General features: G+C 36.5%; 1 protein-coding gene across 4 annotated transcripts in view; it reads right to left on the bottom strand.

The window, feature by feature from the left end:
• Positions 1-14,274, bottom strand: part of LRP6 (low density lipoprotein receptor-related protein 6) — a 179,570-nt gene that overhangs the window by 85,837 nt on the left and 79,459 nt on the right. For all 4 annotated transcript variants that reach the window (XR_826921.1, XM_010858689.1, XM_010858688.1 and 1 more), the window contains one exon: positions 12,320-12,517. Coding sequence is in view for 3 of the 4 variants with exons in the window: in XM_010858689.1 (XP_010856991.1) it covers positions 12,320-12,517 (198 nt within the window). In the remaining variant the exon portion in view is untranslated. The remainder of the gene's footprint in view (positions 1-12,319; positions 12,518-14,274) is intronic.

A 14,274-nucleotide genomic window follows, 5' to 3' on the forward strand; every position in this document is an offset into this window, starting at 1 on the left:
CCCCCAAAGGTCAGAAACAAAGCAAGAATGTCTTCTATTCAGCAGAGGGTCTAGTGAGTATTATGAAATAAGACTAAAGGCAACCAGATGGGAAGGGAAGAAATAAAACTGTCACTATTTGCAGATGACATGATTCTGTATGCAGAGAACACTGAAGAATTTAAAAGAAAAAAAAGCCTCAGAAGTACTTAATTCGACAAGGTTACAGCATACAAGATTAATATATAGAAATAAATTTCTACAGACTAGCAGTGAAAAATACAAAAAGTGATACAGCCAACTAATATTTAGCAAGGGAACCAAGAACAGCCAATGAAGAAAAAGCAGTTTCTTTAATAAATGGTGCTGAGAAAAATGGCAAAATTGAAATTTATTAAATAACTTGTTCATAACACCATAAAAAATAACCAAATATTCGGAAGTGAATAAAAGAGTGTAAGACATCATACATAAAGTGGATCACAGATCTAAATGTTAGGAATTAAAACAATAAAACTCTTAGAAAAGCATCAATCCTTGTGACTTTGGTTTAAGCAAAGATTTCTTAGTACCTCAAAAACACTTATAACAACAACCAAGAAAAGCTAATAGATTGAACTTTTATTTCTAAGTAATATATCCAATGAAGAACTCATATCTAGAATACATAAAATTCTTACAGCTCAACAGTAAGAGAAATAAACGAATTTAACAGTGGAAAATTCACTTGAATAGTGTCTTAAATATTCAACTGAGCCTCATGTGAAGGAAGACCAAACTCAACTATATTCAAGAAGATTATAGGCAAAACAGATTGAAGGAAAGTTAATAATTTATCTTCTGGAATAGAGGCAAAAGAGAAGCATAAAGGAACCTAAACCACACTGGCAAAATCTGGCATTACTTTCTCCAAAATCATCATTTTCTCCTGATTACATAAAGAGTACATGTATGTTCACTAGAAAAAAACTGGAAATAGAAATACAAAGTGTATCTTCCCATTCCTTGATTAGGTGCACATGTACAAAGTGTACATGTATGTACACAAATACAAGCGACTTCCAAAAGTCAAGGCATGGAACACTGGTTTCTGTTATCAAGAGCTGAGGCACAACATGAAACCAACTAAGATAGAACAGGAAACCAACTAACCAATGGAATTTAGAATTAATAATTTGGTAAAAATTCATTCGCTCTAAATCACAGCCCCCAACAGGATGAAAGAGAACAGCTGAGCCAAAGCAAGAGACAACTGAGGCACCTGCACCAAACACAAATAAAGAGCATTCGCCACCCATCAGGACTGAGCTTCTTCACGGGATTATATGCAGCGGGCCCCATGCACCTTGTTGCATTAATGATGATTAATATGCCCTGAGGAAAAAATGGTTAATGTATGCATTCTGAAAGACTCCAATGCGTGCTGTCATCTTATTTAAACAACATCTGACTGTAACTTTTTTTTTTTTTACAAAAAGTGAGTTTCTGTAAATGCCCAGCATTTAGTGCATTATAATGACCTGTCTTCATTTCATAATGTATTGTAAAAATTTTAATATTATTAAATATTGGTTTCATATTAATTTTAGAGGCTATATAACACTGCACTGAATGTGCTATAATTAAAAAACCCATATTGCCAACATTATATATTAAATAAAGCATCTTTAAACATAAACATATATTTTAAAAATTATATAATCATCAGTTGACAAAAATTTTTTGACCACAGTCTAGCAGAAACCTAACGGTATTTCTCCTGAGAACATGGTTCATTACCCACTGTATTTCAGTGTTCTGCTAACACCAAGAACTCTGCTGATACCATGATCCTGCTTATTCTCTGGCACCACTGAACTCATTCACAGCCAGCTTTAACTACACCTCTGATCTTTGCCTAACATGTTCAATCATGTCAAATTTGGTTGCCATAAGGTGCATGTCCTTTAGTGTCTGGTATATGCAGTATTTCCCAGAGGTGCTAACAGAATCCAGATGAGGCCCATCTTTCACCCTACCCCACCTCCCTCTCACCAGCCTCACCTTCAGCCCTCCATCTCTAGAGTTGTGGTTACTACTGTTTATGTGGGTAAATTTCTTCAATTTGCTTCTGTGGGAAGCAGATTCTTCACAAGCTCAGTAGATGACCAACCGTGCTGATCTGCCTGGGTCTGAGGGTGTTCCCGGAAACCAGGCAAATGGGGATAGCTGATCAGGAGCAGCTCGGACTGGGACATCCCTCAGTCTTGAAGAAATTCTTCAACGTATCTGGTATGTGGTCGTTATCTCTGCCTAAGCCTCTAGCACTGATGCAAAATACCCCTAAGTTTACAGTCCACGGCTTTAACAACCATTAACTTGGTAATGGCTATAAATCTAAGACTCCCTCTGAGACTACTCTGCTGAGCAGCAGGCTCATTCATCCAAAGCTCCCCAGACTTCATCATCATAGTTTTCTATTAGCAACTCAAATGCAAATGCAAACTTGTCCAAATTTGAATTCAATCTCACTCTCTTTCTACATTAAAAAAAAATGAAAAGGAAGGAAGGAAGAAGAATCTATCTTCCTTTCCTTAGTCTTCTATCTCACTGAATGGCATTTCCATTGAATAAGCCATTCAAAGCAGAAACCTAGGAGCTATCATAAATACCATCAGGGAGCCACAAATGGTTTGACAGGATTGGGGCACAGCAGACAAGGGCAGAAGTGGTAAGAATATTGTCTAAAACAAGGTAAATAAATGAGATCATGTAAATTACAGTGAAGAGATTGTACTTTTCTGGAGAATGATGATGACTAACTGGAAGACTTAAGGAAATGAAATCATTAGTCTTCATTCTCTACACAACTACCAAAGGTATTTCTTTTTTTTTTTTTTTACCAAAGGTATTTCTAAAAGACAAATCCATGTCAATCTGCAACTTCAAAACCTCCAATGACTCAACACCTACAGGCTAAAATTCAAATGCCTCATTTTAGAATACTAGACCTTGTGTGATCTGGCTCTTAGCCAGTTCTCTACACTTGCCTCCAACCATCCCTCACATTTCTAACTGCAGTTGAATAGGAGGAACACTGACAAACCAAAGCGTTAATAACCTTCATAACTTTAATAACCTTCATAACTTTAATAACCATAACTTGAAAACCTGACTCTAGTCATCAGGAATTTAAAATTTTTCACAGAAAGAGCTTTTACATTCCTCCCAGTTTTTAAAGTTTATTATCTTTCTTCAGTGTCTGTCAAGGCCAGTTAAAAGTGTGTATTTATCCAAGATATCCAAGATACCTATGTCACAAAGTCAACTAACCATATACATGTAAACTACCTTCTGAACCCTATTCTGTTCCACTGACATCTATGCTCAGATTTAGTACCTCATTGTTTCAACTACTCTGGCTTTACAGGAAGCCCTGAAATCAAGTGCGAAGTCACAGTATCCAAAGTCCACGGTTTACCTTAAAGACCAGTCTTGGTGGTGATATACACATATACCTATCATTATACTACAAGTTTTCTCACTGTCCTAAATTTAAATCCTCTGTGCCTATTCATGCCTTCACCCACCCTCTTTTCAGTCTCTTTTTAACTGAAATACTGATTTACAATATTCTGCTAGTTTCAGGTGTACTGCAAAGTGCTTCAGTTATATATATATATATGTAACATATATGTATATATACTCTTTTCAAGATTCTTTCCCAATATAAGTTATTACAAAATATTGAATATAGTTCCCTGTGCTATACAGTAGGTCCTTGTTGGGTACCTATTTTATATATAGTAGTATGCATATTTTAATCCCACACTCCTAATTTAATCCCTCCTCTCGCCCTTTCCCCTTTAGTAAATTTCTTTTCTATGTCTGTTTTAATCTCTAAGTTCCCTTATCATCTTTGCAGTTTATCTGTTCAAACAACCCCTGTCATTTGCCCTGTGTGTCTGAATCTGCTGATGCATACACATGGCGCAATTCAATGTTTCTCTGTCCTCTGCTTTCCCACACAATTCCTGCAAATAACAACTCTGATCAGACTCCTAATGAATTGATCCTTTTGGCAAGATAAAAGGGGGTGACGCTCTTTTCTTCCATCAAATAGGGTCTGTTCTTTTCCTTGTGATGAAGCAGCCACTGATGTTCAATGCCTAGACTGAACAGTTCACTAGAAGTAATAAAATGCTGATAATTCTAATTATTTCTCATTTACTAGCTGGAATAGCTTTTTTGTATCTACTAATTTGTTAGCTACTGGTAGATTCCTATAGAAAAGGGGGGATAAATTGCTGGATTCTTTCTCTTTATTACCAACATTCAAGCTAATGAACTGGTTGGTTCCCTTCATCCTCTGAAAGTAACTACTTCCTTTTCTTAAAATTAAAGAAAGACAGAAAATCAGTATGAACTCAAGGATTTAAACAAACCTGGTGGGTTTCAATCAATCTCTGACCAGAGAGAGACTTTTCAAATTATTTCTCTGGGCTTTACGAAATGACGCTAATAGCCTGTAACAGCTTCCATGCTATCGACTATGACATAACATCCCAGCTCAACTTGGGTATTTCCTGTAAGAGACTTAGGGTTACCCAAATCACACCTGATTTCTTTTAAGGTGGAACAGTTTTCCAAGAATACGGTCTGGGTGGGTTTTTTTTTTCCCCCTAGTCCTCATCAGTGGTCATAAGAAATAAACATACATATTTGTATGTATTTTTATAACTTACAATAACTAATGAGCTCACACCAGTACTCTCAACTAAAACTCAGAATTCTCAATTTCTCTTAAACTCCACAATACTACATCTATACATCTTTTCTTCCACACGGAGAGTTCTACATATTCACTGGCATTTGATTTAATATATCCAAAAATTATTCACTTATTTGATCCAAAATTAAAAATATTAATACCAATACACCAATGTAATTACCATAAAGAGTTAAACAAAATCTATGTATATAGTACCTGTACTTCATACTCTGATTTTTTATTTTACTCCATTTTTTCTTTTTTAGCTATGCTGCAAAGCATGCAGGATCTCAGTTTCCCAACCAAGAATCGAACTCATGTCCCCTGCAGTAGAAGCCGTGGCACCTTAACCACTAGATGGCCAGGGAAGTCCCTTCATTCCAATTTTTCAGAATGGTACTTTATTTACATTATCTAAACATACAGTCATTACATACCATACTCTCAATTTTAATCATCCTTTAATTTTCATACAAGTTAATTATATGTTTACTGCTCTTTACCAAGCCTTATTTTGTTATCTTGCTCATCACTGTGATTGTCTAAAGCTCAGCCACTAGTCCATTTTCACAATGACTCAGGGAAATAGTATTTCTTGATTTCTTTCATGTTCATAACAGTTCATCTATAGCTTTGTATAAAGAAAGTCAATTTTGCTGGGGGGAAAAATAATTGGTTCACACTCTCCCTGAGTATCTTTTAAAAATACTACTTCACTTAATTCTGACAAGGAGTATTGCTGTGAGAAAGCCTAATGTGAATCTAATTTTCTTTTTCATTTGAAAAATTATTTATTTTACTATTAAAGGCCCAGAGAATATTTTCCTTTTTCTACAGAGTAACTTTACTAGAATATACCTTGGTGCTGTTTGCTTTAACTTGTATTACCAAGTACATAATGTTCTCTTATCAATCTGTAGACTCGAATCTCCTTTTAAGAAACTTTCCCAGAATTACAGTTTCTCATATTTGTTCTCTTACTTTCCTTAGGTTATCTTCCTAACAGGGTTTTTTATCTATGTGTTTTTCCTTCTTTGCCTATCTTTAATATTTGTCACTTTCTCTCAAATCCTTTTCATCTTTTTCCATTTCTTTTAGTCCTCAATTTTTCCCCCTTTACAACTTCAATTTAAAATCTTTTCGGTTTAGTCACTCTTGTGTCCCTTCCAGTTTAGTTGGCTTTTCTGAAATTAGTTTTTTCTTTTACTTCTTTCCTCAGTTCTGGCATCTCATCTCTGAACTTTCTCATTCTAACTTATGTTGGTCTTTGATATGTAATATTGGTGTCTCAATTAGTGATAGTGCATTTTAAAGTGGAGGTTTGATCTATTCTGGGTTGGTAAAGAATCCACCTGCAATGCAGGAGACCCCAGTTCAATTCCTGGGTTGGGAAGATCTGCTGGAGAAGGCATAGGCTATCCATTCCAGTATTCTTTGGCTTCCCTGGTGGCTCAGCTGGTAAAGAATCCACCAGCAATGTGGGAGATCTGGGTTCAATCCCTGGGTTGGGAAGATTCCCTGGAGAAGGGAACTGCTACCTACTCCAGTATTCTGGCCTGGAGAATTCCACGGATTGTTTAGTCCATGGGGTCACAAAGAGTTGGACAGGACTGAGAGCCTTTGGAACAACAGATTGGTTCGAAATAGGAAAAGGAGTACGTCAAGGCTGTATATTTTCACCCTGCTTAATTAACTTATTTGCAGAGTACATCATGAGAAATGCTGGGCTGGATGAAGCACAAGTTGGAATCAAGGTTGCCGGGAGAAATATCAATAATCTCAGATATGCAGATGACACAACCCTTATGGCAGAAAGCAAAAAAGAACTGAAGAGCCTCTTGATGAAAGTGAAAGAGGAGAGTGAAAAAGTTGGCTTAAAACTCAACATTTAAAAACTAAGATCATGGCACCCAGTTCCATCACTGCATGGCAAAAAGATGGGGAAACAACAGAAACAGTGAGAGACTTTATTTTTGGGGGCTCCAAAATCACTGCATGGTGACTGCAGCCATGAAATTAAAAGATGCTTGCTCCTTGAAAGCAAAGTTATGACCAACCTAGATAGCATATTCAAAGCAGAGACTTCCTTTGCCAACGAAGGTCCGTCTAGTCAAGGCTATGGTTTTTCCAGCAGTCACGTATGGATGTGAGAGTTGGCCTATAAAGAAAGCTGAGCACCAAAGAGTTGATGCTTTTGAACTGTGGTGTTGGAGAAGACTCTTCAGAGTCCCATGGACAGCAAGGAGATCCAACCAGTCAATCCTAAAGGAAATATTCATTAGAAGGACTGACGCTGAAGCTGAAGCTCCAATACTTAGGCCACCTGATGAAAAGAAGTGACTCATTTGAAAAGACCCTGACGCTGGTAAAGATTGAAGGCAGGAGGAGAAGGAGACAACAGAGGATGAAATGTTTGGATTGCATCATAGACTCGACAGACATGAATTTGAGTAGGCTCCAGGAGTTGGTGATGGACAGGGAAGCCTGGCATGCTGCAGTCCATGGTGTCGCAGAGTTGGACACAACTGAGCGACTAAACTGAACTGACTGAACTGAGCGTCTTTCACTTGATCTGTTCTATAATCATATTTTTCTGGGGAGTTTTCTACCTAAGGACATTATTCTGTTTTTCATTCTTTTTTTTTCCCCCTGGCTTTACCAGGTATAATCAACAAACAAATCTGAATGATAAACTGTATACAGTGATGATACACATATGCAAGAATACTCATCCAGCTATTTACAGTATCTCATACACTGACTGGGGTTTCCTTTTTCGGGTTTTTTTTAAATGGGAACATCTATTTCCTCCAACTCCTTGACAGCCAGTTTTCTTTTGTTTCTATGAGTTTGTGACATTTTTTTAAGATTCACATATATGTGACACACCCAATATTTGTCTTCCTTTATCTGGCTCATTTCACTGATCATTAGGGCCTCAGAGTCCATGCATGTAACCACAAACAGCAGGATGTCCTTCCTTCTCGTGGCTGAACAATATTCTACTGAATGTGTATATACCACATCTTCTTTATCCATTCATCCACTGACAGACATTTTGATTGTTTCATGTATTGGATACTGTGAATAATGCCACTATGAACGTGGAAGTGCAGATATCGCCTCAAGATTGTTTTCATTTCCTCTGGATAAGAATTCCAGAAGTGCGATTACTAGATCATATGGAGTAATATTTTTAATTTTTTGAGGAGGCACCATACTGTTTGCTTGAGGTTTCAAACACATGCTCACAAAATCATAACCAACACCAATGTGAAGGAGCTTGTCTCCTGTTTCTTCTCAAAAAAAATTTATAGTTTCAGGTCTTATACTGACATCTTTAATTCATTTTTAGTTGATTTTGTGTGTGGTATAAGACAGGGATCTAGTTTCATCCTTTCGGGTGTGGATATCCAGTTTTCTCACACTATTTGCTGAAGATACTACAGAAACTGTAATGAAGACATTAGTTTCCCCACTGAACATTCTTGGCTCCTCCGTCATAAACTGACTGACCAAATACGCATGGGTTTGTTTCTGGGCTCTCTATTCCATTCCACTGATCTAGTGTCTGTCTTTACGCCAATACCATACCACTTTGAGTAATACAGTTTGCAAATATAGTTTGAAGTTAGAAAGTGTAATGCCTCCAGCTTTATTCTTTCTCAAGATTCCTTTGGCAATTTGCGGTTTTTTTGCAATTCCACACAAATTTTAGAATTGTTTGTTCTACTTCTGTGAAAAGTGCACTGGAACTCTGATTTGTGCACTGGACTGCACTACATTTGTAGATGGATTTCCACAGTATGGATGTTTTAACAAATTAATTTTTCTAATCTGTGAGCATGAAATATCTTTCAATTTATTTGTGTCTTCTTCAATATCTTTCATCAGCATCATAGTTCTCAGTGTATAGGTCTTTTACTTCTTTGGTTAAACTTATTAGGCATTTTTTTTGTATGATACAATAAATAAGATTGTTTCCTTAATTTCTCTGACAGTTTGTTATTAACATACAGAAATACAGGTGATTTTTGTATATTGATTTTGTATCCAGCAATCTAACTGAATCTGTTTATTGATTCAAACAGTTCTGTGGTGGCGTTTCCAGGATTTCCTATGTATAACACGAGACCATCTGCAAATAGTTTTACTTCTTCCTTTTTACTGAGATGCATTTTCCTTCTTTTCCTTGCCTAACTACTCTGGTTAGAACCTCTAGCACCATGCTGATTAAAAATGGCAAGAGTAAACATCCTTATCTTGCTCTGACCTTAGATGAAAAACTTTCAGTTTTCCACTTTTGAATATATTATTAGTTGTTTGTCATACATAGCTTTCACTGTTGAGGTATGTTCCCTCTATACCCACTCTTGAGAATTAATCATGAATGGATGTTGAATTTTATCATATGCTTTTTCTGCACCTATTGAGATGATTACACGATTCTCATCCTTCATTTTGTTAATGTGCTGAATCACATTAATTTGCATATACTGAACAATCCTTGTATCCACTTGATTGTGGAGTATGATCCTTTTAATGTGCTGCTGAATTCAGTTTGCTAGTTCTGAGTTGAGAACTTCTGCAGCTATATTCATTAAGAATATTGGCCTGTAATTTTCTTTTCTTGTAGGTTTCTTGTTTGGTTTTGGTATCAAGATAATGCTAACCACATAAAATGAGTTTTTGAGAATTCCCTCCTCTTCTATTTTTCAGGAGACTTTAAGAAAGATTGGTACTAATTCTTTCTCAAATGTCTGGTAGAATTTGCCAGTGAAGTCTTCTGGTCCTCTACTTTTGTTTTGGGGAGGTTTTTAACTACTAATTTAATCTCCTTATAAATAATTGGTTTGTTCAAATTTTCTATTTCTTCATGATTCAGTCATGATCCCTTTCTTCTAAGCTGTTCAATTTGATGGCATATATTGTTGACAGATTTTCTATTTCTTCATGATTCAGTCATGATCTCTTTCTTCTAAGCTGTTCAATTTGATGGTATATATTGTTGACAGTAGTCTCTTATGATCCTTTGTATTTACAGTTGTAATGTCTCCTCTTTCTGATTTTATTTCAGTCTCCTCTCTTTCTTATTAAGTCGAACTAAAGGTTTGTATAGTTTCTCTTCAAAAAAACCAACTCTTGCTTTTTCACTGATCTTTCCTACTGTATTTTTAATTTCTATTTCATTTATTTCCACTCTGATTTGTTATTCCCTTCTTTGTGGCAGCTGTGGGCTTAGTTTCTCCTTCTTTATCTATCTCTTTGAGGTTTAACATTAGGTTGTTTATTTGAGACTTTTCTTGTTTCAAATGTAAGCATTTATCACTATGAACTTACCTCTTAGAAACCCTGTAAGTTTTGGTATGTTGTATTTCTATTTTCATTGGTCTCCAGATATTTTTTATTTTCCTTTGACAGCCTCCTTCAACCACAGGTTTTTCAGGAGAATCTTGTTTAATCCTCCATGTAATTTTGAATTTTCCAATTTTCTTTTGTTTTTAATTAAGGTATAATTGACATACAACATTAGTTTCAGGTTTACAACATAATAATTTGATACTTCTATATAATGCATAATGATTGCAACAAGTCTAGTTAACAACCACTGCATACCCTAACTTGAAAAGACACATGCATCCCTATGTTCACTCAACATAATTCACAAAAGGAAATGAAAAGGAAACAACCCAAGTGGGATGTTGGGATGGTGGGATGGTGGGATGGATAAAGAAGATATGCTATATATGTACAACAAAATATTAGTCAGCTATACAAAAGAATGAAATATTACTAGTTTTGACAATATGAATAGACTTTGAGGGCATCATGCTAAGCGAAATAAGACAGAGAAAGAGGAATACTGTATGATCTCACTTATATGTTGAATCTAAACAACAAACAAATGAACTAAAAACCAAGCCCACAGATAGAACAGATTGATGGTTGCCACAGGCAAGGTATGGAGGCTAGTGAAATGGCTAACAGGCATCAAAAAGATACAAACTTCCAGGTATTTAAAAAAAAAAAAAGTTAAGTCCTGAGAATGTAATCCACAGCACTGCAACTGTAGTTAATAATACTATCTTACATATTTCAAAGTTCAGTTCAGATCAGTCGCTCAGTCATGTCTGACTCTTTGTGACCCCATGAACCACAGCACGCCAGGCCTCCCTGTCCATCACCAACTCCCAGAGACCATCCAAACCCATTTCCATTGAGTCAGTGATGTCATCCAACCGTCTCATCCTCTGTCGTCCCCTTCTCCTCCTGCCCTCAATCTTTCCCAGCATCAGTCTTTTCCAATGAGTTAGCTCTTCGCATCAGGTGGCCAAAGTACTGGAGTTTCAGCTTCAACATCAGTCCTTCCAATGAATACCCAGGACCGATCTCCTTAGGATGGACTGGCTGGATCTCCTTGCAGTCCAAAGGACTCTCAAGAGTCTTCTCCAACACCACAGTTCAAAAGCATCAATTCTTCGGTACTCAGCTTTCTTTATAGTCCAACTCTCACATCCATACATGACCACTGGAAAAACCATAGCCTTGTAACATTTCAAAGTTACTAAAACAGTAAATCTTAAAGGTTCTCATCACAAGAAAAAAATAAAAATAGTGCAACTATATATGGCAACAGATGTTTTCACTTTGACAAATTCCTTCAATTATCTAAGGCTTTCTGTTTCTGCTGGGGTCTTAAAATGAGACCACTAGAAATCCAAATAATCTTCCAAACACAAGGACATCAAGTGTCTTTAAAAATATTAACACAACAACCCTGTAAATCAACTACTTTTGAATAAAAAACTGAACTAAATAAAAACAATCTGAACATGATCTGAGTGGGAATTCCATGTTTATATATTATGTCTCTGTCTTCTGTGGATACCAGGATACAGCAAATATGCAGCAGGTTTTCTCCTGATCTACAGGTCAGCAAACCAGAGTCCACTGGCTCAAAAATGTTTTATGGAACAAAACCATGCCCATTCCCTTAAGTATTCTATATAGCTTCTTTCACACCACAACAGCAGAGGTAAATAGGTGCAACAGAGATATGGCCCACAAAGCGTATAATGACTTGGCTCTTCACAGGAAAAATTGGCCAACCCTGTCCTGGTTTAGAGGTTTATCAAATAAGCTTCCACAAATAGCACCTGGTGGGCTCTGTGGGCAATTGTGAAGGATGAGCTCTTTGTCGTACTAGGAGTCCAGCACATTACAGAATGTTTAGTATCCCTGGCCTGCCAGGGAACTAAAATGCTAGCAGTACTCCCAGTCTCTGTGTCAACCAAAATTCCCCACACATTTCCAAACACTCTGTAAGAGAGTGGAAGTACTATCCCTGATTGAGAACCACTGAAGAACTAAATTAGCTCAGAGTAGAGGAGGAGAAAATACAGTCCATAAATTCTAAATGCCACCAAGACAGACGAGAAATGTCATTACCTTTATAGAAAGCAAACTAAAAATCTATTCTTCTTCCCCTTTGACACTTAAGCCAAAAATATGTTAACAACTTCTTGATAAAATTAGGCTTTATAATTTGATTATCATGGGGCTGACTTTAAAAATATAAGGCAATCTTACCGATTTGTTCCATCCAGATTTGATCGGTGAATGAAATTAAGTTTTGCATCTGCCCAATAAAGCTTCCGTTCCTCATAATCCAAAGTCAGTCCATTTGGCCAGTAAATTTCAGTGTTTATTATGACGAAACGATCAGAACCATCCATTCCAGCACGTTCTATCTTTGGTACTTCTCCCCAGTCTGTCCAGTACATGAACCTAAAAAAAAATATGAAAAATAAACCCATGACATAAGCAGGTTAACTACCAAGTATCTTACAATCATCACTACTGGATAAAGAAAGCTCTCTAAGAAACACTAAAACTGAAATTCCTAGAAATTGTTATTGAAATTTTAATCATCTATCTTTTTGCTTCCATGATGGTAATAACTGATTCAAGTCCAGCATCATCCACAACAAGAAAACCATGTGATCAAAGCTTTTAGGGAAAAAGGGTATTTACACTGTTTCGGTGTATCTCCCCATAAATTAACAATAATGTTAAGAGAAAATAAACTTGGTGGACAACACCTTACTCACATCATCTATCATCAATTAAGGAAAACACTGGCAATATGTTGGGAAAAAATGTACCATTTTTTATGTTAAGTTCTCTTACACAGTATTTCTGTCCAAAAATGCATAAGTTGAACAAAATTATAAAGGAAACAGACTACCAAATTAAAGAACATTCTAGAAAACAACTGCCTTTGAACATTTCAATGTTAATAAAGGCAGATAAATTAATCTGGGTAAAAGGAGAACAAAAAGACATAGTAACTACTGCATACAGTGTATCAAATTGGTAGATAGGTTGGGGAAATGGCTGCTGCTGCAAAGTCCCTTCAGTCCGACTCTGTGCGACCCCAGAGACGGCAGCCCACCAGACTCCTCAGTCCCTGGGATTCTCCAGGCAAGAACACTGGAGTAGGTTGTCACTGCCTTCTCTGGGCAAACTGTTACAAAGATATTATTGGGCAACTTGGCAAAATCTGATGGTATGTCAAATTCTATAATAGAAATGTATTAATGTTAATTTACTAGGTATGATCATTTTATTGTGGTTTGGGTAAAGAGAATTTCATTGTGAGAATGCAAGACTTCCCAGTTTCCAAACAGTCTTATATGCAAGATAACCTTACTAAATACTTCTCTAAAAAAGACTGCTTAAGGTGATTATTATAACACAGTATTACACAATATTAGAGCTTTAAATACAGAACCCTAATATATGACAACAGTAGCAAAACGGAGAAGGAAAAACAAAAATTAGTACTGAAGCAAAGTTTCTGTATTTTACTGGAATTAAATTAGCATTAATCCGAAGTCCATTGTGATTAAAAATGATATTATAATCTCTTAACAAATACTAAGAAAATATCTAAAGAATTATAGCTAAAAATTTAACCAAGAAATTAAAATTATACCCTAGAAAACATCTGCTTAATGGAGGCAGTTAAGTTGAAGCAAAATAACAAAAAAGCAAGACATAAGGAAAACTTAAATTGAAGAAAGTAGGAAAAACCACTAGACCATTCAGGCATGATCTAAATCAAATCCCTTACGATTATACAGTGAAAGAAAGTGAAGCTGCTCAGTCGTGTCTGGCTCTTCACAACCCCATGGACTGTAGCCTACCAGGCTCCTCCGTCCATTGGATTTTCCAGGCAAGAGTACAGGAGTGGGGTGCCATTGCCTTCTCCAAAAATTCTCCTAGCCAGGCTTCAACATTACGTGAACTGTGAACTTCCAGGTGTTCAAGAAAAGGTGGTTTTAGAAAAGGCAGAGGTACCAGAGATCAAATTGCCAACTGCTGGGGTCCAACCCGGCTGATCCAGGGTATTCGAAGCGGGGACGGCGTCGGCGAGGGTCAGGATACAATAGCTTCAATCAGATATTAATTAAAGATATAAAGAGTAATAGAATAAGGATAGCTCAGTAGGAAAATTCAGTGGAGAAAAGAGGCTGAGTAGC

This window comes from Bison bison, unplaced genomic scaffold (assembly GCF_000754665.1).
Source record: "Bison bison bison isolate TAMUID 2011002044 unplaced genomic scaffold, Bison_UMD1.0 scf7180017864390, whole genome shotgun sequence".
Classification (NCBI taxonomy): Eukaryota; Metazoa; Chordata; class Mammalia; order Artiodactyla; family Bovidae; genus Bison; species Bison bison.